Here is a 23,382-nt window from a genome sequence, read left to right as displayed (position 1 = left end):
GTCTTTGTGCCAATCTTCAAGAAATAAGGAAAAATGTATAGACAGATTTTTTTTCTCTGCAGATGGGGACTCTGGTGTTATGGGGGACTCCTGATGTGTCATTCGCTGTTCCACTCTGGGTCATCATCTTGGCCATATTGCTGGGGCTGCTGGTCCTGGCCATCCTGACATTAGCCATGTGGAAGGTACATACATCATCCACTATCCTCAGAACTCCTTGTGGTAGTTTAATTATTAAAAACTCTACTAACTGGCTAATGTGATTCCCTCAGTGTGGTTTCTTTGACCGGGCGCGGCCACCTGCCGATGATGACATCTCTGACCAGGAGAAACTGACGTCTGATCAAACAGGTGATGCATAAGACGTGACAGCTGCTGGTTGTAAGACAGCGGTTTGGGAGGGATGCGCACCTTCTGAATGACTTAAATCAGATCTGGGATCTGTATTAGTCGGGACCTACATTCCTTGGCTGGAGGTCTCTCTGTGAATCAACCGGACTGAAAGGACAAACTGAAAACTGCAGCTCCACACAGACTGGGACCAAAGCAGACAGAGTGGGACCAGCACACTTAACAAGCTCAATCACACACATATGTCTTTTGTTTATAGATTGCGATGAAGCACCAGAACTGAAGACAGACTGGACTTTGTTACCAAAACAATGCTTTAAATGCGTCTGTTACTGCACATTTTTGTGTGAGTAACAGAGAAAGAGACTTTAGATCTATGCACAAGTGCTGTTGTGAGTGTGTGTGCGTGTAAGTGGGTGTGTGTGCAGGTACTGTACATACGCGTCTAATAGGTGTCACTTGTGTCATTCAGTTATTGATGTCTATCACCACCAGATTTAATTTATCCAAAGTCACACCCACACACACATAAGATGCAGCCACATGCATAAACAGAAAAGGCACAAAGTTGAAGTGTATATTTATGAATGTATGTGCAATAATTTGAGAGTTGTGTGATACTTAAGCTTGTTTACACTGGCATTATTTTATTAGAGCTTAACGTTTCCATTGTTTGTGTGCATACTGTAAGTGATTAATTGCGATATTATTGTTGCTGAATGGAGCGTTTCTTTAGACTGATTTAAGCCAACACGTAACAATCAAACAGAGAGGAACAAAGTGATACCAGTAAGAACAAAATAACTTATTATTGTCTTATAGTGAGTATAGAATTTATCTTCGAGGAACAGACCGCATATTCACGGCTGAAGCGCTGTCCTGATAATTAAAGTTTTGTCTGTCATGTTGAATGCTTTAAAAACAAAATAGCGGTTGACAAGACTTCAAAAACTTGCTGCAAAGCCACGGTCCGCATCAGAAACGCAACGCAGTCCGAGACAGAGATGGTGTACATTACTGCCTGTACTGTGTATTACTTAACAGTACGTTTAATGTTTGTTAATTATCTGTATCCTGCACAGGCATGCAGAACAAAGCGGTGAGAACATCAGCATTTCCCTGAATTAAAACTAAAAGTCAACGTGTACGTTTGAGCTGTTTCCGATTTTTGTATCGCCTGGGAAGTTTTATTAGAATAAAGTGTTGCTTGATTACTGATTGATTGCTGAACTTCACATTGCCATGTCCGCTTACAAGTTAAAGAAATAGTAATTATATTTTCTGCTAAGTGCACAGAAAACCAGTAAAGAACTTTGTACATGATAGGCTCTGTGTACAATAGCTTTGTGCCTTGTCAAAGGAGCAAGGTTAACGAGTTCTTTTTCCAATATGACAGCCTCTGCAGTTCTTTACAAAGTTTTAAAGAAGTTTTGCACCCAAGGATAATAAATAAATTGGGTATTTCAGTCCTCTGTGTTTAAGTCTACGGTCTCCAAATCAGAGAAAGGACTCTTGCTCCCCCAGGTGGTGGAGTGTAGTAGTGTCTGTGCAAAGAAACTATGTTATCTAAGGAAACACAGTGCCATCTCGTGCCGTGCATTTGCCATACACTTTCTGCATAGAGGATAATGATGGCATGTAAAGGGCTTTATAGTTCATCCATCCATTTTTTATTACTCCAATTATCCAATTCAACAGGGCGCATATAGACAATTGTTCTCACTCACGTTAACACCTATATCAGTTTAGAATCGCTAATTAACCAAACGCAAGTCTTTGGTCTGTGGGAGGAACGCCAGGGCGGCTTTGGTAAAAGTGGAGGAAGGCATAAATTTAGGATATTTTACTGTATTTTCATACGTTTTGCAACGTCCCTTCTGAAAACCTCACCTATGGCCTCTCATACTACACCAAAGTAAATAAGTAATAAATAAACAATTAAATTATAGAAAGTTCCTGTTTTGTTCCTTTATCCAACATAGAAATGTGTGTTTTTTACAGTGGCTTTAAAAAATAAATTTCTGTCATTTTCCACGTTTATTTCTTACAATTTAAGGCCAAAAAGCCGTACTGAGAAACTTCTGTCATTTACTACAGCAGCATTTCTTTATCATGTAGAGAGACAAAGATTTAAGTGGGTGTGGCTAAGAATGTAAAATTAGTTTGACGTGCAGACACTCTGTATACAGTTTATTTCTCCAAAGCTGATTTCTTCATTGTAGTTTCTGGCATGTTACTTTTCACTTCACTTGGAGTTTCTCCATTAAGGAGCAGCAACTTCAAATTTAATATACTACAAGTTCTCGGTTTTCAGGACACGAAGACGTTCCTGATAAATTATCCTGCAAGAGTTAAATCTGCTCATTTAATATGAATGTGTGCATGTTCTCAATATGAACTGAGACTTAATGGGCAGCCACACTAAACCCACGCTATTTAGTGTTTTATGAGAAAGAAACGAAAGGAGATTTTTATTATTTAGCAGCAAAGATTTCGGCAATCACAATCTTCAAAGAGCTTCTCTTCAGCGCTGTGACTGCTATTCAGAATACGAAAGATCGTTGTCAGAAATATCAAAGCAGGAGAGTGGAAGCGAAGGCATTATCGGATATCTCTCGAGTGGAAACATTTATCATATTCTCACAGATGGTAAGCCTCATTTGAACATGAAAACACAGCCGACGGACCCTGTCCTTCTACCTCTGTCACTCACAAACACAAAAACACCCCCTCCCCACCTTCACCCTTACAGTATGGTAAACAAGGAGTTGTAGGATGATCCTGGACATCTTGTGGAAAGTAAACATGAAAAGACACGTGCTGCATTTATTCTTTATCATCTCTTTATTTCTTTGAATATATTTGATCAAATGTAAAATCAAACATTTGGAGTAAAGATTTAACAGTTTTCTGACTAGCAAATATCAACACCATCAAAATAAAGGAACATTATTGATACTTACTACATAATGTACGCATATAGGACATACTCTATCTTAGCTAAGATTTATCCAAACAGACCCAAATTACAAAATATTTTTTTATTTTTATTTTTTTAGTCTTTGACTCCCGTTATTTCCTGGGTTTTTGAGCTGGTGCAAAAAGAAAATATCTTAGGTGAAGCAGTATCTTGTATCCGTGTCAAATAAATGATGAAGTATTTATAGAAATAAAATGTCACTTTAAAGGTCTGTACATGGGGATCAGTGTTTTTCCTCTCCACTGGCAACAAGGTCATGCCAACGTTAGAATGGAAGACTTTGGCTATTTACAAATCGCTGAGATGTTGTACAGGTAGCGTACAATTCCTCCCAGACATGCTGTACATTACTTGTGTTTATCAGTTACGCTTTCACCCCTCCCCACGCACACGCACGCACGCACGCACGCACACCCACATGTCAAAGTGCAATTCCATAGATCACCACAATGCAGCACCTATATGCCATATTCAACATTGTACAGAACAGCTGTGAAAATTACATATTCTAAGGGGCCCATCTTTAGAATATAAATTAGAGCAAAAGGGGTTGGATCTATATTATTACTAAACCTTTCCAACAGTGTGATATGGACCTACTTCACAGCAGCCATTCTGGCATGAATTAGCTGGAAAAAGCAGGAGTTATTATTGACATTAATGAACCATCTGTTCTGTTTAGGTGCAGCGTTATAATTCATGTGATTTCTGCATTTACGTATCATTTTGTGTCATAATGGCTGCTGTGGGGGGAAACCAAAGGTCTTGAACTTACAGTAAAGCGCTTACACGTGTGGTTACAAGTGCAGACCAACCTTTCAAGTACAAACTCTGCCCCCATTAGAGTGTGATGATGTCCACCTTTATTTACCTTTATTAATACACACCATTTCATTCACAGCACGCACAGCTGAGTAGAGGACTGACTACCAACAATAACTGCGTGACTCTGCAGGGCTTTTGAAGTTAAGACTGGTAACATGTTTCTCTTATTGTCAACAAAGAAAACACATGAAAACATGAAGATCCACAATCAAAGGAAACCATGACTAACATTCAAAAGTGGTTGAAAATACTGTCATTATAATGACCTTGAGTACTGTAGTTTTAGCTAGGTCCACACATACTCACCAAAGATAGCACCTAAATCTACAGCTGGAAATACACCATATGGACAAAAGTATTGGGGGTGTTTTCAGTCCCATTGTCACATAACACCAAGCACTTAGTCATGTGTGCCTTGACAAACACTTGTAAAGGAACTGGTCATTCTCTATAGAGAGCTCACTGACGTTGAGAGAGTGAAACGTCTTCCCTCCCAGATACTACATGATCAGCTGTAAGTGGTTATATTACAAAGCGGGAAGTGCTGAGGTGTATAGTGTGTAAAAGTCACAAACGCTCTGCTGACTCAGTAACTGCAGAGCTCCAAACCTCCTCTGGCACAAAAACTGTGCGCTGGGAGCTTCATAGCATGGGTTTCCATGGCCGAGCAGCTCCTGTAGGTCCAGTGTGCAGGTGGTGTGGTACTTTTGTCCATATGGTTCAGTTCCTAATTTACGTCAAATGAAATATAAACTATGATTTAGCTTTGAACACCAACTATTCAGTAGGAGTGAGTATAGTTTGATGCCACAGACAGGGGGCAGCGAAGAGATTTGTTGACAATAAGAAAAAATTTTAAAAAACAAACATTTTTTTCTATTAGACATTTCAAATATGTTTTTCCTGTGTCATGGAGTCCTTACACGTCTGTAGTTGAAAAATAATTTGCTTTAGGAAAATACAAACATGGGCCAGGCTAGGAAAAAGAAATGGATCAAACAGGAGCTCTGCTTTGTAACAGTGAGTAGGATATAAGACCACGTAGCTTTGGAGAACAGTCACTGGGCAGTGTTTAGCCTGAGCAGTCAAACACAAACAGAACAGTCTGGTTACTTGGGTTTACAATAAACACCTTTTAGGAGTTCAATGGCTATTATGAGAAACTGCAGTCCATATTCACACATACTGTAAAGTTGCAGTGTGCAAATCAAATTACGTCTGAGGAGGCCCTAATTATGAAGAGGTATAGCACATTCATTGACATTTGATCAATACCAGAAGTGACGGAAACGATAGGACCACTTGGTTTTGGTGCATTAATGGAATGATTGAAGAAGGAGGCGCCGTGGCACATACAGTACATAGGCTACATAAGGGTTAAATACACACTGTACACTTTCTAGATTACAATGCACTGTACATGATCAACACTAGCTGGCTAGTTAACTCTGCATTTCTCTCTTTCTTTCTCTGAATAGTAGCTCTATAAATCATCAAAAATAAAGTTTGCCCAATGTGTGTTTACATTCCCTGCTCCACTATATAATGTGTTTTCTCTCTCTCTCAGTGATAAACCTTTAGGACATGTGATGCGATGAAAAACAGTCAGTTATTCTCATAATATCTAATAGTAGCTGAGTAGGAGGGACACCGCCACCACACTCCATTCGGATGCTTCATCAAAGTGCTGCTGTCAAAACACACATGTACACATGACTGTGGACACACACAACATTGTTTCAGGCCTACACGCACACACGCTCACACACACGGCATAAACTGGCTGCTCACACGCACACAGACATATATTGTTCCTGAGTATGAATTGTAGGATATTTCTTTAGGAAAGAAATAACATGTCCACTAATCTACTGTCAGAAAGTAACGTTTGCTGTTTTAATCGGAACAGCAGTGCTCTGAAATACATGTACGGGCTTAAGAAAGGCACACCGCCTTTAAGGTTTTTAACGGAAAAACCCAAAGAACCATGTGCTGCTGTGAACTAGATACATACTATAGATCTAAGGCCATAGATTCTGTAATGAAAGCAAGCTCACTGCAATAATAAGAGAGCCACAGAGCTGTTCAGCATCGTTCAGTTTAATATTGTGCAGTTGCGGCCTGCAACATTCTATCTCCACTCTTACTGGCAGCTGATTTCAGTTAGCTTGTACTCGTCCAGCACCAAACAGCAGACAAGCGTGTCAGCAACTAGCTGGTGATGCAGAGATTAGCAAAAGCCAGATATACTCTTCGGGAAGTGGTTACAAAAAAAAAGCTAAAAAGTATGATAAAGTGGACTTAACGTCTTCCTGGCTGTCTGAAAAACACTCCAAATGAATGTTGCTCTGTGTCTTCCGGGTGCCTCATTAGTTAATGCAGTTAGCCAGCTATGTTTTGCATTGCAGTATTAGGGCTCAATCCACACAGGAATTAACTGAAACTTTATTAGATAGAAATACCTTGATTTATCTCTGTTTGTATGGATCTGAAACACTGTATACAGCAGCCACAGCTAACGACAGATGTAATTTAGTGAAGCACGCAGTCGCTGAAAGGGAGTATGAGACTAAAACTCAAGGTCAAGGTATTGAGGCAAAGTCAACAAAGGAACTTTACCAGAGGAATGCATCTATGTGCAGCTGCCGTCACCTTATCTTGTGAGTGGCGTGGCAAACAGCGCGTGCACGACTTCACGAGTCAGTACTGAGGACAGACTGAGTGGTTTACATTCAGGCCTTATCAGTCTTGATTTACAGGTTAACAATTGAGCTCATAGCTTCCAGCAACATGCACGCTTTAATCCTGTGGTCTGTTTAACAGACATGGAAAAAAAACACACACACAGAGACCAACGCTCAGGCACAAACACTCAGTGACGCACACACACACATACACAGACAAGGCCACCTGCAGTAGCATATGGATTTGTAACGGCATAAAAAGACAAATAATCTAAAACTCAGAGTTTATCGTTGTTATGACTGAGCGTTCTCATCAAAACATCAGAAGGTCTCTCTTTGACTCCCTCGCGCCACAACAAACCAAATTAACAGTGAATCACAACCAAACCGAAATATATTTACCGACTTTCTAAACACTGACGTCAGGGTCTGTGCTTGCTCTTGTTAAATGGTTAACTGACCTGCATCCACCATGTTTAAAGTCCATCTCCAACGGAGAGCCAGCTTATGATATGTGACACGCAAACCAAATGACTCTCAGATGTGTGCCAGCCATTCGTACTCAACATTCACTCTGCATTCATTTTTGCTTTCAGCATTGATTGCACTGATCTTGTGTGTGATACCACTTATGAAGGTATTCCGCTGTCCTTACTTATATGTATCAGACTTGTATGAAAGAAAAGAAAACATGTAAATACTGCGTAAACTCAGTCTTATATTACAGTAGTCTGGATAGAGAGAAACAAGGAGGTTGGGGGTGGGGACTAAACACAACCCATCTCGCAGGTGTTTAAAATTCTTTAAAATTCTCTCAACAGTCTACTCTTTTGTTCAAGCATCTTTCACTCCCTGTACGTGAATGGCCCTCTATGCTGATTTTGACCTCGTGAGGGAGGAAGGAGGGTTTGGGCAGAGTCACGGGAGGCTCGTCCTCAGCTCTCTCAGTCTGGTCTCGCTCCGGTGCTGACCAGCGTCTCTTGCGGACTGCAGGTCTCTCTGCCTCACTGCATTGTTGTTTAGACAGAGTAGACATGTCTGTTTTCACTGATTCCTGTCTTACGTCTCCAGTCCCAGAGATTGCCAGCACAGGTCCAGCTCTGTAGATCCCTTCTGCCTGTCCCGGAAGTATTCCCAATCCTGCTGGTAGCTCTACTCCTGGTCCCGGACCAGTGGGCTGCTGCCTCTCCAGTCTGTCTCCATTGGAAGCCTTCATGAGAAGACCGTTGTTACTGCCCACAGAGTTTGCACTCATACTGTTCCTTAGATTGGGATCCATGTTGTGACAGGAGTCAGAGAGGTGGCCGGGCTTTAGCTTGTTCCCCAAAGCTGGGCTGTCTGTTAGAGAACCATTCCTCATCCCACGGAGGGTCAGCGACACACACACATCCCCCACACAGAGCTTAGCACAGGACAGCTCAAACAACTGTGTGGTCCGGTCAGGGCAGCACGACGACCAGCCCTGGCCAAAGACAAAGAAAGGATACTCCACCAGCACCTCCACACACACCTGGACAGGAGAACAAGCACAACAGAGTCAGTCAGATTTCTGCAAAAGACGCACTGAAAACATTTAACCATCTATTCATCCACCTCAATGATCCATCTATATTCTTAACTGCTTATCTAACTTAAAGTTGCAAGGGGACTGGAGTCTATTTTTTCTGTCCGGGGTGAGAGGCGGGGCACACCTCGGACAGGTCGCTAGTCCACCACAGGGAAACAAAAACCATCGTAAGTCAAATACATACAGCATATTAATAAAACAGGATATTATTCTGTTGGTGTATTTTTTGTAGTACAAAAAAGAAAAGTAGAAAAAGCACAGAAAAAAAAAAAGTTTAAAGTGGGTGGATTCTATTTTTTGCTTCAGTGTCAGGGTCCCTGTACGGTGGATGGTAGCTCACTGTCAAGCTGTCACTGCTTACTGGGCCACCTGGATTGAATTGAGCCCCAAGAGCAGCAAATAATTCACTGAAGAAGGAGACAAAGGCAAAAGAAATTGGAAAAAAATGGAGTCATAGGGACCTGGATTTGAAATGCTTACCTTACAATTAAAAAACAACTGAAAAACAAATGCTTGATTGCCTAAGCCTTGGTAGCCTTGGTAGATTTGCATCGGTAATGAAACATGACAAAGTTATGTTTAGTGTTTGTTAACGATGCATAAACATCAGCTGTTCACTCTACAATATATTTAACATAAATCCATACTTAACAAACAACTAAAATGAGTACAGTGATTTACTTGTCTGCTTTTTTTTTCTTTCCCTTCATCCCGCAACCAGTCGAGGCAGATGGCAGGCCCTCCGTGAGTCTGGTTCTGCTGGATGGTTCTTCCTATTAAAAGGGAGTTTTTCTTTCCCACTGTAGCCAAGTGCTTGCTCGCAGATCTAAAACACCTTTGAGGTGACTGTTGTTGTGATTTGGCACAATATAAATAAAAATGAACTGAACTGAATTGACTGAAATAGAAAGTGTTTTTTTTTTTAAAAAAAGGCTCAAAATCTGATCAGCAGATACTTTTTTTATATAATGTATTTTAAAAAAATATTTTATATATATAAATATTCCACTTGAGTGTGGATTTCTCTGTCAGATTTTATTTATTTTTTTAGCTCTGGTGACATTCGTTGACCTTAATACTCTAGAATCAGTCAGGCTGAAGTCCATATGGCTTTTAAAACAACTGTAACATGCCCAGATTCATCCATCTATAAAAGTAATGACTTTTAGCCTTTCAAACATAGTGCTGTGTTGTGTAAAATCTATTTTTAGCGTCTGTTCTAAAACAGCGAGATAGAGGATTGGAAAATAAAGATGTGCAGCAGGAAGAGTGTTTTTAATTTCCTCATTTCTAAATTATGGATGAATTTTGAAACACTGCAGCTTAAAGTACTTTGCTGCTTTAAGCAAAAGTGGATTGTTACAGAAATGCTGTCAACGATTTCATGATTTCATGGTTTGGACGCACAACAGATTTTTGCTGCCAGTGTATCTTTTGAGATTTTCACCAGGGGGTGCCAAAGACTAGAGATTGCAAAGACTCTTAAAAAACAAACAATAAAATGAATGTGACATCATTTACCTGGGCTTTGAGCTCTCCTACAGAAAACTGTATAACCACAGCATTAGGACTTTGACCACTGTCTATACGCTCCACGGTGCTGGAGTCTATCTTGAGCTCGCTGCTAATCTCAGCGCTTTGGATGAAGTCCTCTGTCTTGAGGTCCTCCACACGCTTCAGCTCTCCATCGGCCAGCTGGATGATGGAGCCCCGCATGAAGAAAGGAGGAAGCGCCACAGGAGAGGAGGAAGCGGAAACCGAGGGGGAGGCCTGGATGGCAGCAGGGACAGAAGCGGGAACTGGAGTGGGAGTCGGGGAGGGAGTAGCCACCACTGCAGGAATCGGGTTTGAAGGCAGTACTGACAATGCTGGAGCCTGTGCAACTGCGGTGGGTGGTTGACTTCCATCTGGCCCTAGTGCCTCACACTTGGACAGGGCTGTGGCCAGATAGGCATGAGGCATGGCGGTGGATATCTGAGGGGTAGTGGTGGCGGTGAGGGCACTTACAGTACGACTAACCTCCATTTCTGCGCAGTTATTGGAACTGCTGACTGGAATGAGGAGGGATTGGCCACTCGGGATGACCAGGTGCGGAGGCAGTGCTGCGTGGTAGCTGACAGTATGCTGGTTTGCACTTGTGATATAGCCAATGATCGGTGCCTGTGTGGAAGAGTAGAGACTGGCTGGCATCTCGTCAGGGGGTAGAGTGGTCTGGATGACAGTATGTGGAGCAACAGACTTCACCACTTCTGACGAAGAAAAGGAGGCAAAAGACGAAGGTCTGGACACTGGCTTTCCCAAGCAAATCCCTCCTTTCTCAGTCTGGACTAAAGAGATCTTATTTGAGCCAGGTTCGTGTTCAGCTCCATGGTTGGGCTGGGCCACAAGCACCAAAGAGGTCTGGAGTCCTGCAGGGTTTTGGCCATAGTCAGCAGGTAGGAGAATATGTCTGGCCTCATAACTCTGCACCTGCTGATGGTTTGCTGGCTGACTAGTGGCTTTTGCCTGTTTGGCTACCTCCACTTCCCCGTTCAGCACAGCCTTAGCGTGCCCTTCTGGTTTCTTTCCAGCTGAACCATCTGCATACTGGACCACGAGCTGGGAAGGAGCAAGGGTAAGCGTCTGGGGGAGGACGGCTGTGTGAGGGTGGAGCTGAAGTTGGGCCGTAGGTGAGGCGACGGCATTTCCACTGACAGTCAGAGGTGCTCTGCTGTCCAGGTGGATGTACTGGCTGGTGACTTGAGGAGAGCTTGGGAGTGACACGGGGGCCAGTTCAGTGGGGGAGAGGCCTATTTGAAACTGCTGCTCCCCTTTGGTGTTGGGCGAGATAAGGGCAGTGGTGTAACCATCCAGCTGGGGACGCTGTCCTACTATGGTCGAGCTGTTTTGCACAGAATTAGCATTTGTTGAAATGATATGAGAGGATATGTATCCTGCATAGGGCCCAGAGCTGATGAACTGAACATTAGGTCCCAGTTGAGCAAACTGGATTGTTCCAGCTTGCTGGGGTAGGGCTGCGGGGTAAACTGCAGGCAGAGAGGCCAAGGGTAGGGCAGATATAGGTGTGGCTGAAGAAGGAATAGAAGTGGAGGGAGAAGAGGAGGAAGCAGAGGAGACGGGACATCGGGGGCTCTCTGCTTCCCTGGATTTGCAGCGTTCACTGGCTACACTGGCCAGCCATGCTAGGTTTTCTGTGTGGGGACTATCAGATGCAACTGCAGCAGGTGGTGTTGCTGTTGCTACTACCACTGGCCTCTGCTCCATAGCCAGGATCTCACGCTTCTTAGGAGGAAGGCATCCATTGCTTCGCTCTTGGTTAGATTTCATTGTGCCGCTGCGGTTTTAATATTCCCTGGCACTGCTTCTAGGTCCCTCTGAGGCTACTTTCTCTCTGTCTCACCTCCCCTCAGTGGTTATATGAAGGGCCAGCCTCTCTGGGCTTGGTGACTCTGCCTCTGTTGTTTGTTTTCACTGTTCAGGGTCTCACACCGGAGAAGACGGAGTCACTCCTGCTCACAAAATGAGCCCCAAAGACTTCATGAGGAATCATCTCTGATCGATCCGCCTCTTCCACAATGTCGATGGGAATCTGAAGGCAGAGAGAAGCTAACGTCAGCATTTGTGCTAAACAAATAAACTGAAATTAGAATTAAATCTCATTAGTCTAATGGCACTGCAGAAATATCCCAGTCTGCTCAGGCAAGGATTATTAACCATATTTTCAAAATGCTCTGCAGAGGTGGAAACAAAGAAAAACAAAACCACTACCCCCTTGCTTCCATGTTTGTGAAGCTGCTGCTCCATGTTTTGCCACTAGGTGGTAGCTAGTGTAAGCATTGCAGGTGATTCGTGTCAGTCTATGTGCTTGAACACAACACGTAGTGCAGTCTGTGTAGGCTACACGATACTCTGTGAGTAGACTCCAAATACTATCTGCAAGGATCTACAAAGACTCGTCAGTCATAGTTCAACCCTCAGTCTGCCTTTCCATGAGCAATTCACAGGAAAATACAGTGCAATGCTGTGTGTCATCATTTGCATAATGTGGAAAAGGTTTCTCATGTTTTCACCAGGCAGGAGTTTTCTGAACTGCCGTGTTTTCGTGTCTGTGTGCAGTCTCATGTGCACTGCTATTGGCTGTTATCTTGCTCCAGGCTCTAGTGTAAGAAAGCAGGGCAGAGTGAAGGGATAACAGCACACAGAGAAACAGCCTCAGAGGACCATATGTTTTTGTCTTTACTTTAAGAGTCTAAGACCTTGGCATCATGGGTACTTTAGAAAATGAAGCAAAAACAATATGCACACAAGATTTCAACAATTTGAAATCTGATTGTATTACATTCTGCAAGAGCCTTGATTTTTTTTTTTTTTTCCATCTATACCCTATTTGTAAAGTGTATCAAAGTTCAATGTAATACAGGATGGAAAACAAACAATGAATGAGTTTGGTAACAGTCCGGTTTAGCAAGAGGCCGAGTGAAAGCTGAGTTAAATGAGAAGTGAAACGATGTGTTTATTCACAGGAATAGTGAGAAAATTTGATGTATAGGGGGTTGGTTAGTTAGCAGCTAGTGGAAGGTTCAGTTTAGATTCAGGCATCTGCACTCGCAGATATGATATCTGTAAAACATGCATATAGAGGGAAATGCAAATTCCATAAATTCAAACAACAATAACATGCAGTATTTTGGCTCATATTTTGTGTTTCTTTTATTTCTTTTACTGAGAGACTGGTTTTTTTTTTCAGGCTTATCTCTGGGTCAATGCACAAGACTCTGAGTTGTTCATTAGCCAGAGGCATGACTGAAATGGACTATATGACACACACATACATCCTTCCATTCGTTTTCTCTTCCTCCATTCCTTTCATAGAAGCTCCACTATTTGAAAATGCTAAAGTGTATTTTCATCTTACGGCCGAGGTTCAGTACAGCAGGCAACCACAGACATGTTATATAAAAACAGAAGGAGGGGGAAAAAAAACACAGAAGACGATCTTGGTCCTCTTTTACTCAAACACATCTACCCCTGACACCAGCTTTGGCAAGGTCACTGTCTCCAAAAGCAGCAACAACCCCTGTGCAATTTATCTAGCCTTGCAGACAAGTAGAGCCACCAGATGTAACAAAGGGGGGGAAAACAGCAGAGATAGAAAGAGAAGCAGAAAAAGAAAGAAGGAGAATGAGGGGGAGGAGAAGGAGAAATGCCATGCAAAATGACAGGATGTGGAAGGAGGCGAGGGAGCGAGGGGAGAGACAAAAGAAGATTAGGAATTGGGAAGAAGGAGGAATAATAGGGAATGAGAAGGAGACAGGGAACGCTGCTTCTCCTGACCCACATTGAGCAGCGCCTGCAGCATCAGAGCGCCATTGCCCCCGCCTCGCTGAGAGATCCCCGATCGGCGACGCAGCCGCCGCTATAGTCTGAGAGACACTGTGCGGCATCGCTCGGTGGCAACAACCCCACCTCAGCAACACCGTGTCAACATCGTAATGACATCACATCTGAAGCACAAGGACCTCCTATCATCACAGCAGCGCTGGAAGACAAAGCCAGCATGCTTTGATTCTCAAACGCCACAAAAACACACCATCAGTGTCAACAGACTAAAACAGGAAGCTGTCTCTCCTTTCCTGGACACAGTACTCGCTACACACAGTTACACATACACACACGCGCATACGGCTCAGCAGCCAAAACCTCTCTAGATTTTCCACCGTCAGCCTATTATTAGAACACTGACACCAACAAACATAAGGCCTATGCGATACTATGGAGAACAAAGGCGAGCTTTCAAGATGTGAGTGTCACACCGAGCCACACAGCACGGGATCCCCGAGTCAGTCTCCCGGACCGGGACTGACACCTTTAAGACATGCATGGAGGGATGACAACAGAGAGGGAGAGAGAGAGGGTGGACAGAACTGTCTCTGTTCCACTCATCACACTGATGCTTTTCAGCTCAGACTGAGTGATGGAGCCACCCTTTCCCTTTTTTTCATACTCTCCCACACACACACAAAAAAGCTACATAAACCACAGAAATAGGTTTGTGCAGCGGTGTGTGTCCGGATGAGGTGATTTCATTCAGCCTCTTCTCTGTGCTGTCTCTAGGTGAGAGGCCCCCCCGAGCAGACTTACATCTCCTCTCTTATGCAGCAGTTGCCAGCTCTTCCAGTCCCCCCGCCTCTTAACTTCCTCCGCCAGAGCTCCGAGTCTTCTCCCAGACCTACTATTTACTCCTTGCATTGATCACAGCTTCATAGCAGCAGCATTACTCTGGAGTCAGATTATGCAGAGAGGCACTGACATTATTTGATGACAATATCTTTTAGATCTAGGCAAATATTTACACAGAAAGCTAGTGCAATGACCCCGGGGTGATGAACCTGTTGTCAAGAGTATACATCATGGCTCACCTGCTAGAGCAGACACAGACAGTTAGTGAATACCCTGCACAGCAAATGGCTATATATAGAAAACAAAAACATCATTATCAATCTGAGCTCTGGCATGAAACAGAAGGGGGAGGTATTGTGGAAGACAATGTGTGCTTCGGTTTTATGATTTGCTGCACGCAAATAGGACCTCACTTCACCTACTGCTGCTTCAAGCACAGGGAAGAAAATCAATACAGCGTACTGCTTTTTCTAATATTCAAAAGAGCCATTTTACTGTCCCCTTCTCTGTACAACAGTGGTGCCTGTGCCTTTAAGAGGCGGACTTGACTGTGTGGCAGACTAAAGCAGACAGTAAGAACAGGCACTGGGGTTCAGGCTGTTTGTCTTCACAATGACTCCAGAGTTCTGCATCACGGCTTGACACACAGCAGACGGGTGCATGCATACATGCGTCCCCTTCTCAGCTAGAACCCCTGCAAACGAGCGTGGTTACTGCTGTTCAGTCCCAGCGGCTGGTTGTGACTGTGGTCAGATCAGTGGGACTGATGCTGTGGCTGTAGCTGTAGCCTCTGGGGGGGCTTAAGGATGACAGTGAGAGCGCATGAGTGTAGTAGCAGGGCAGAAAATACTACTATGCCACAAATCAAGAAGAAAAGAGAGACCCCCCCTCCTCCTCCTCCCTCCTCCTCCTCTCCTCTGTTTAAAGTACTAAGAATAGCTCACCAGTCTCACCACAGCCACTGCTTGCAGAGCATGTCCGAGGATTCTTCCTGCCTGTCAGCGCGTGTGCGTCTGTGTTAGAGACGTGTTTCCTAGTAGGACTCCTCTTCCCGTTTCTCTCCTTTGTGCTGCTCTCCTCTCCTGGAGCCTGTGCTGTAAAGCTGCTCCTGTTATGCCTCCTTCTCGCTCCCTCTCTCTCTGTCTCTGCCTCTGAATTCCGGTTTTTGGAGGGTATGCTGCCCCTGCAACGAGCTGACGGTAAAGGAAGTTCCCCACTTCTAGAGCTCACACCAAGACCTACGTGCAAGGCTGCTCTAACGTGTGTTATGCAAGGCCACCAGACCGCCAGCTCCCTCTCTGCTTGGTTGCTTCTCTCTCTCTCTCTCTCTCTCGCTTTCTCTCTCTCTCACTCAGTGTGTGTTTCTGCCTCTCTCCCTCTCCCTCCCTCCTCTTTCTTTCTCTCGCAGTACTCCACTGACACAGCTCCTCCCCCAGCCAGCCTCATCAGCCGCATCAGGTATTCATTCAAAAAAACACACTCTACTTGGCTCAGCGCCCAGACTACGCTCACACTGAGAGAGAGCGAGAGCAGGGAGGGGGAGGGCGCAACAGACGGAGGGCGAGGGAGGGAGGGAGGGAGAGCTGGAGATTCAGAAAGGGTTTGCACAGGCAGATACTGCATGGATGAGAACAACCGTGGGATATTAATGTTGCAAACATACATGCAGACACACACAAGCCAGCAGAGGATTGCGGTGCTCAGTACACTAAAGCTTTGTTAATGCGCCGCCTTGCACTTTTTCATTTTCATATGCATTTTTCCTCTTGTAGAGCCAAATCTCCTAATCTGCCCTAAGAGCTGGCCTACAGTTTACTTTCTCAGCCTCTATTCAGCTGCAAAATGGCTCAGAGTACACCCACCACAGGTCTCCCCAGGACTCCCCAAAGATATTTCCCTTGGTGCAGGCAGGGAGGGCCAGTTGGCACCGGGGCCCTCCTCAAGGCTTCCTGCGTATCCTGTGCAGTTCACAGCAGAAAGACAAGGAGGCAACTCAGCACCAGGCCAGACAGCTTTCTGGGCCTCTGCAGGTGAGGCAAGCAGGGGAGGCTCTTAGAGGATGCAGAATGGGGAAAAAATAGGCTATAGAATACAGCAAATCATTTCTACTGCATCAATAAGCCCAGTATTACACAGACAAAATCACAAAATTATATATATAATGTTATAGTTAGGGCTGGATCAGGTGACCCTGAATTCTCTCTTAGTTAGGCTGCAATAGGCCTTGGCCTGCAAGGGCTTCCTATGATACACTGAGTGTCTCTTCTTCACTCACATTTTTTCGCACATTGTGTTTTTACACACCACTCTTTCATCATTAGTTATTACTCATCTCTGGCTCTCTTCCACAGTGTATCTTCTCTCCTCTCTTCTTCCCCTTATCCAGAACCAATCGTGGCAGATGGCTGCCCCTCTCTGAGCCCGGTTCTGCTGCAGGTTTCTTCCTGTTAAAAGGGAGTTTTTTCTTCCCACTGTCACCAAGCGTGTTCTCATAGGGCGTCACTTGTTTGTAGGTCAGGAGTTCAAATCCTAACCAGGGCATGTGGCATCTGGCAAGGCCCCCCAAGTCTACCTCAGTACAATCAAGAAAAATATGACTGAACACAGTTGCACGTGTTAAGGAACCAGGAAATTCTGATGAGAAGTGAGCTAGTGGAACAAGAGGCATCGCAACCGATGAGAATAGGGAACTGTTGGAGTGCTACTGCAAATGTAATCCCAGTGTTACAGATATTTGCAATCCCAGTGTTGCAGGAAAAGGATGTGGGACCTATGGATATATATATGTATAAAGTTGTAATTCTTGTGTTGCACGGGCGAAACCATAAATGCATACTTTTCCATGTAGACATTAGACCCTGATATATTGCCAGAAGCTTCAGCGAGCTGGAAGACAGAGACACAAATGACCACAAGCATGCAGAAGCACATGCCGAATGTACAAACTGAAGCTGTGTTTTTCCAGCTGTTGAACCTGAAAAGAAAAAGAAAATAAACTTGCAGTGTGTCTTTCTTGCCAAAGGGGTACAGCCTCATCTTCCTACAATGACTCATATTACTACCAAGATGCTGCTAAGCCAATGCAAACCTCAGGACCTACACTATCCCCACAGAAAGGGAACCGAAAGCAGCATGGCAAAAAACCCCACTGTGAAACATACGGCCATCAACAAGAAACAGAGGTTTGCACTGCCATGAAATGGCTCACTGTAAACTGAAGGTCAGAATTAATGTCAGACAAGTGATCTGACAGGCTGCCTTCCGAGAATTCACAAATCCAGCTTAAGTTGCATGGGGTGAAAAAAATGTGCAGTGTATAGAGGAGATCAAATCAAGCGTGAAGTTGCATAAAGACAGAGCTTTCAAATGTGTCTGGCTGTTTGTATCTCGATCAAAGGCTTCCTTGCATTAGTATGTCGGGAAAGCTTTCACCACAGATCAGAATATGGAGTCCCTGTTGACATCTTCACAGACACTGAATAATATCGGATGCTGATTATTGTGGTCCAACCTGATAGGTTTGTTTTGCTAGCCTAGCTGCATAGTCTAAGCAACATTTCTCAGTATGGTGCACACATAATGAGAGTGAGTGCATGAAACCAAAATGTTTACACTGTAGTAGTGCAGTAGCGACCGTACTAGTCCTGGAGTACTTGCACTAGTAATAGATAGTGATTTAAGCAGCAGCACATCATCGTTCTAACAAAATAAACAACGTACCCCTTCATTTGTAAACACACACATGTTCCTATACACCGAGTCTACGCTCTCTCCTACTCACACACTCAGTAGTTTTCAGCGAGGGAAAAAAAACGTGAAAACTCAAGTGGGTTCCACTTGCTGCGGGCAATACCACTGCGTGACCTTCACTCTAAAGCTAAACATTTCCAAGTACCAATTTAAGTTCTGGGGCAACTCTTTCAAGGTTGAGCTTTAAATTTAAAGAGATGCATCATATTAGGCCTACCTTGAACCTGGTGGGTGTCGAGGAAACAATTATCCAAGCATCATTACCCGCATTCTGTCCTGCATCCACACCACTTACCGGGGACAAGTGAACATCCACTACTGCGGAAGGCATGTCCAGACATGCAAAAGTGCTCCTACTACACACAACTAAGGGGAAGCCTGCATGATGCAAATGGTCACATGATTTGGGAAACGGAACTTCTTTTTGTTTGTTTGTTTGTTTGTTTGTTTGTTTGTTTGTTTTTCCATAGTGAGTTGTTTTTGTAGCCATGAGGTCATTTATTGTTTCTCAAAATGTTCCCCAGAACATCTGTCCAAAGAGTTCAGCAGATATACGTGTTCCACTCAATAAGTCACACTCAGATAAACTAGAGAGATAAAACAGCACTGACATAATGCAATAAATATTCAGCCAAAAATCAAAAAATTATGAATTATGAAATTATACAGTTTTATTTATATAGCGTCGATTTACAACATCAACGTGCTTTATACTGCAAGGTAAAAGACACATAAAAAAAACTGTTAGAGGGAAAATAATCATAAAATCCCCTATGAGCAAGCACTTAGTGATCGTGGGAAGGGAAAACTCCCTTTTGACAGGAAGTATAACCTCTGGTAGAGCCAGCGTCGGGGGGAAGGCAGCTAGCCATCTGCCTGGACCGGTTAGGGAGAAAAAAAAAGGACGGTTTGGCGAAACGGGGACAGAACACAAACATGAGAGAGAAGACAAAACTTTATAGCAAGCAGTAGTAAATTATGTGGGTGGTGAAAAGAGGGGGTGGAGAAGAAAGGGTCAGTGCATCATGGAAAGTCCCCAGCAGCCTGAACTGATTGCAGCATAACTAAACTACAGTTCAGGGTCATGTCATCCAGTCCCGACTCATCAAAAAGCGAACTTTTAAACCTAATCTTACAACTAGAGATGTGGTCTGTCTCCCCAGTGTAAACTGGGAGCTGGTTGCACAGAATAGGTGCATGAAAGCTGAAGGATCTGCCTCCCATTCTACTTTCAGAAACTCGAGAAACCACAGTTAATGTGAGAGTGAAGTGCTCTATTGGGATTCAAGGCTATTTATGTGAGAAGAAGGATTTTAAATTCAAGTCTTCATTTTTTTAAAGGGTGCAAATAAAGAGAAGCCAATATGGGAGAAACATGATCTGTCTTTGTAGCCCCGGTCAGTACTCTCACTGCAGCATTTTGGACCATCTGCAGGCTTTTTTTCAGGGAACTTTTAGAAAAACACTATAAAAAGAATGTACAATAGTCCAGCCTAGAAGAAACAAATATATGAATCAGCTGTCTGCAAAAGTAGTCTGATCAAAAACGCCACAGGGGAACGGAGTGGGGTGGAAAGTGTCACATTAATAATAAAAAGATGAAGTAGCATGCAAAATTAAATAAAAATACAATATTTCTGAATGGTAGTTGGGTTACTTTCTTTTCAGCAGCTTGTAATAAACCCACTGTTACTGTATTATAAGGAGGTTTGCACAAAAAACAATATTTTATTTTACCCATATTTTCAATGCTTCTTATGCCAGGCTCTGTGAGCCTTTTATACATTTTTTGTCAGTATTTTAAGGCTTCATTAGCTTTACATGAAAAAGTTGTTTTTAAATATGCACATGTCCCTATGCAGGTTTAATTACAGTACAGCTGTTGTGTTCCCAGTGACCTTGAACAGAGTCCTTGGTGGACTGATGGACAGGAAATAACAATCAAATTTGATAACTGATGAATCTTTTCAAGCAAAAAAATTGAAAACTATACAACAACTAAACTAAACATCCCAGCTCCTCTAATTCCAGGATTTACCATGTTTGTCTGATTACCTTTTATTGTTGGAGAGATATATTAGTAACATGAAATAAATAAACTATTAATAATACAAACCTGATTTATTCACCCCTGGACCTTCTTATCTTTTAGAGGGTTGTAGGGGAGCTAAAGCCAGCTACAGATACGAGGTGTATAATGCCAGGAACACCCTGGGAAGATTACCAGTCACTCAAAGGGCTACTGATGTATTATTCTTAACATTATCTTTACTAAGATGAGGGAAAATGCAGTTAAAACTTGACTTTTTATGTCATTTTAAGGCTCCTCCACAACATCTAAACAATAGATAAGTTCCTAGTCCCCAATAGACTAGTCCCACTTCACTGCTACACCCTTGTGAAAAATAACAAGCAAGCTTTAAGAAATATTTTAAAAAGCACCTGTTGGAGCAAAGTTCTCTGTGAGAGAGCAGCCACAGGGAAATGCTATGCATAAGTAATGAAGAGAATGGAAAGTGGAGTGTGGGTGGTGGGATTAGGAGGGCAGTTGGTATCAGAGCGGGAGGTAAATAACCCTGGCTCAGTCCTGTCTGAGAGCAGACCTGTCTCTGCTGTGGCGCGCTCCAGTTTGGAAGGACAACATGCATACTCCACTCTATGTGGGGAGAATGTGAAAGCGCTTGCTGCCATGGCAACAAGGCAGCTCCACAGTCTCCAGTCCCCATTAAGAAAGATGGGTGGCAACGTGGCTGTAGCTCAGTGGTGGTGTAGCATGACATGCTGAAAGAGCCTATTGAAAGCCAGTGAATTTAGCAGTTAATGAAAAGAGCAAAAAGGGACAGCAGGTCCACGAGGCAGGCGATACCGACCCGTCCTCTTGTTTTGGGTCCTGCGTGCTCTCGTGAGAGGTGTGCGAATATTAAATCGACTCAGTTTTCACTGTTTTGAACAGGGGATATTGTACACTTTGGGCTTCTGTGAGAGATTATCACAGGAGTGGAGGTTTAATTACAATAGAGCAATTGTTGTGCTCACAGTGACCTTGAACAGAGTCCTTGGGTATCTAAAGATGAAAGGAATGACGTGTAAGCGAGAGGATGAAGCAATGAAATGTTAAAAAAAATGTTACCCTGGGTCTTTGTAAAAAATAAATACATTTTTAAAAAAATAAGCCGGTGAAAAAAGTGTCCTGTTTGTTTAAAAGTTTTCATAGTGTCAAGGTCAGTTGTAGATTTTAGGAAATGGTTATGTTCCTATGAAAAAAATGAGCCATGGTGCGTATGTGTCATTTTGTGCTTTAAAATACTAAGTCAGGAAATGTTTTGTTGATTCAGGGTCTGAAGGTTTTCCCTACAAAACATAAGAGCTCAAAATGAATCATAGTTTAAGCAGCTGATGCTTGATGTGGAGGAGTAGACAACCTTTTAATCAACCTGTTACATCAGAAAGATCAGAAAGATTAGCATTAACATTTTCAACAGACATCAAACAAATGCATTCTGTCAAAATGTGTTTATTTTTGCCATCGTTATATATGACAGATTCCCATGGCGACGAAACATTACTCTAAAAGTCATTCCTCTCAGTCAGATGGTTGTGGTTTTACTGCAGGACACAATTAAACTGAGTTCTTTAACTCTGTTTCATGTAGATACTGTGCATGTGGTGGGAGCCAAATTCAGCAGAACAAAACAGATTTCATCCTGAGTCCAAGTGCCAAGACTCTTTTCATTCAGCTGAAAATAGCAAGCCACTGCTTACGCACATCTCCAGAACATAGTTTAGGCAACTAAAGGATTGGGTGGGAGTGATTTGTGGAGGAGGAATACAGCCACTGCAGGAGCTCAGTGGGGTTCGTTCAAACACACGAACCAAATGAATCAGAAAGACACCAAATTGTGAATAAATAAATAAATAAATAAATAAGCGCACTGTGGAGCCAGGAAGTAAAGTTAATGTTGGCCTTTAAATTGCAGTTTCTGAAGACATTCGCAAGTGTTTTGCTGGGTGGTTTGTGAGCCAAGACAGGAAAGAGTAATGAGTAATAACCTCCCCTAATAACACCATCTTCTTGTATTTAGCACTACGACAGAGTCAAAGCTATTTGAATATTCATGTCAAGAAATCGATCATCGACTGAAGTGACCTCAGTGACCCCAGTGACAGACTGCCAGCTCCTCCCGCCATACTGGACTGTAGGCTCATTACCGAACTCACACAGCAGGGAGCAGTTCATCAGCCTCTGTGACTCTTGAGCTGTAGCTCAGAGCTGGATAGATACTTCAGTATGTTGCCATTCGTCTCTTTCCTATTTACAAAACATACTTCCAATAATACACATGAACAAATGAGTAGATTGCAGTGAAACTGCTGGCAAGCAAAAAAAAAAAAAAAAAACTGGCTTATGTCATCCAGCAAATCCCAATATGAGCAAATGATATAAACACAAGTGACACAGAATCAGATTAAAGCAATGTACAACTCTCAACATTTAATTTTTGTGTTGCCCTACACTGTTTTGTGTGTATGTTTATAAGCATAAAAATTACACTGACATAACCCGAGACTCATGCTAGAGTGACAAACAGTACCCAGTTTACACTGGGTTGCAAAGAAAGTGATCATTAATTTCACCAAAATAATTTAGATGCATAGAGTTATACAGACAGAGCTGTAAAACATCAAATTTATACCACTAATGCAATTATACAAGGATTTAGTATAAAGAAATATTCATGACCCCTTTTGAACAAAAGAGTTGGTTTAATAAACACATTTAGTCAAAAAAGCTGCAGATTATGCTCATCTAACTAACTTAAAGCCCAGCTACAGTCATGTGAAAAAGAAAGTTTTTGCAGCACTCTGTGCAGTCGTGTGTACCCCACATGATTCAGTAGCTTCTAATCGGACCTTTTGCGGGAGTGGGCGTCCCAGCAGTTTCGGTATGACTATCAGTCTCTCACATCATTGCAGAGGAATTTTGGCCCATTTTTCTGTACAGTGTTTCAGTTCATTGAGGTTTGTGGGCATGCTGTTGTTTATTG

The 23,382-nt window shown here is 43.1% G+C and overlaps 2 protein-coding genes across 6 annotated transcripts in view; one reads left to right on the top strand and one right to left on the bottom strand.

Moving 5' to 3' along the window:
* itga8 (integrin, alpha 8) overlaps window positions 1–1,819 on the top strand; it is a 42,750-nt gene extending 40,931 nt beyond the window's left edge. Inside the window, exons 29-30 of the mRNA XM_003454460.5 lie at window positions 63–185; window positions 273–1,819. Coding sequence (XP_003454508.1) covers window positions 63–185; window positions 273–362 — 213 coding nt within the window. The 3' untranslated portion in view covers window positions 363–1,819. The remainder of the gene's footprint in view (window positions 1–62; window positions 186–272) is intronic.
* Window positions 1,820–3,651: 1,832 nt separating this feature from the next.
* Window positions 3,652–18,681, bottom strand: atxn1b (ataxin 1b). 5 transcript variants are annotated; one of them, XM_005472397.4, is made up of 3 exons: window positions 18,555–18,681; window positions 9,929–11,996; window positions 3,652–8,350 (listed from the first exon to the last, which is right to left on the bottom strand). In XM_005472397.4, the coding sequence occupies exons 2-3, from the start codon at window positions 11,732–11,734 to the stop codon at window positions 7,655–7,657; spliced, it is 2,502 nt and encodes an 833-aa protein (XP_005472454.1). In that variant the 5' UTR covers window positions 11,735–11,996; window positions 18,555–18,681; the 3' UTR covers window positions 3,652–7,654. The 5 variants fall into 5 exon arrangements, with proteins under 5 accessions (XP_005472454.1, XP_005472455.1, XP_013132491.1 ...); XM_005472398.3 differs by lacking the exon at window positions 18,555–18,681 and adding an exon at window positions 18,369–18,391; XM_013277037.3 differs by lacking the exon at window positions 18,555–18,681 and adding an exon at window positions 15,532–15,945.
* Between the last annotated feature and the right edge of the window lie 4,701 nt (window positions 18,682–23,382).

This window comes from Oreochromis niloticus, linkage group LG11 (genome assembly GCF_001858045.2).
Source record: "Oreochromis niloticus isolate F11D_XX linkage group LG11, O_niloticus_UMD_NMBU, whole genome shotgun sequence".
Classification (NCBI taxonomy): Eukaryota; Metazoa; Chordata; class Actinopteri; order Cichliformes; family Cichlidae; genus Oreochromis; species Oreochromis niloticus.
Note: the sequence above shows the minus strand (reverse complement) of the source record. Positions and strands in the feature narration are given on the sequence as shown.

Excerpts from the sequence above, each read along its gene's own strand:
- atxn1b (XM_005472397.4), bottom strand. The coding sequence starts at position 11,734 with ATGAAATCTAACCAAGAGCGAAGCAATGGATGCCTTCCTCCTAAGAAG. Across the intron at positions 8,351-9,928 it reads TAGGAGAGCTCAAAGCCCAG|GTGTGTGTGGAGGTGCTGGT; the intron begins GTAAATGATGTC and ends TCTCCTGTCCAG.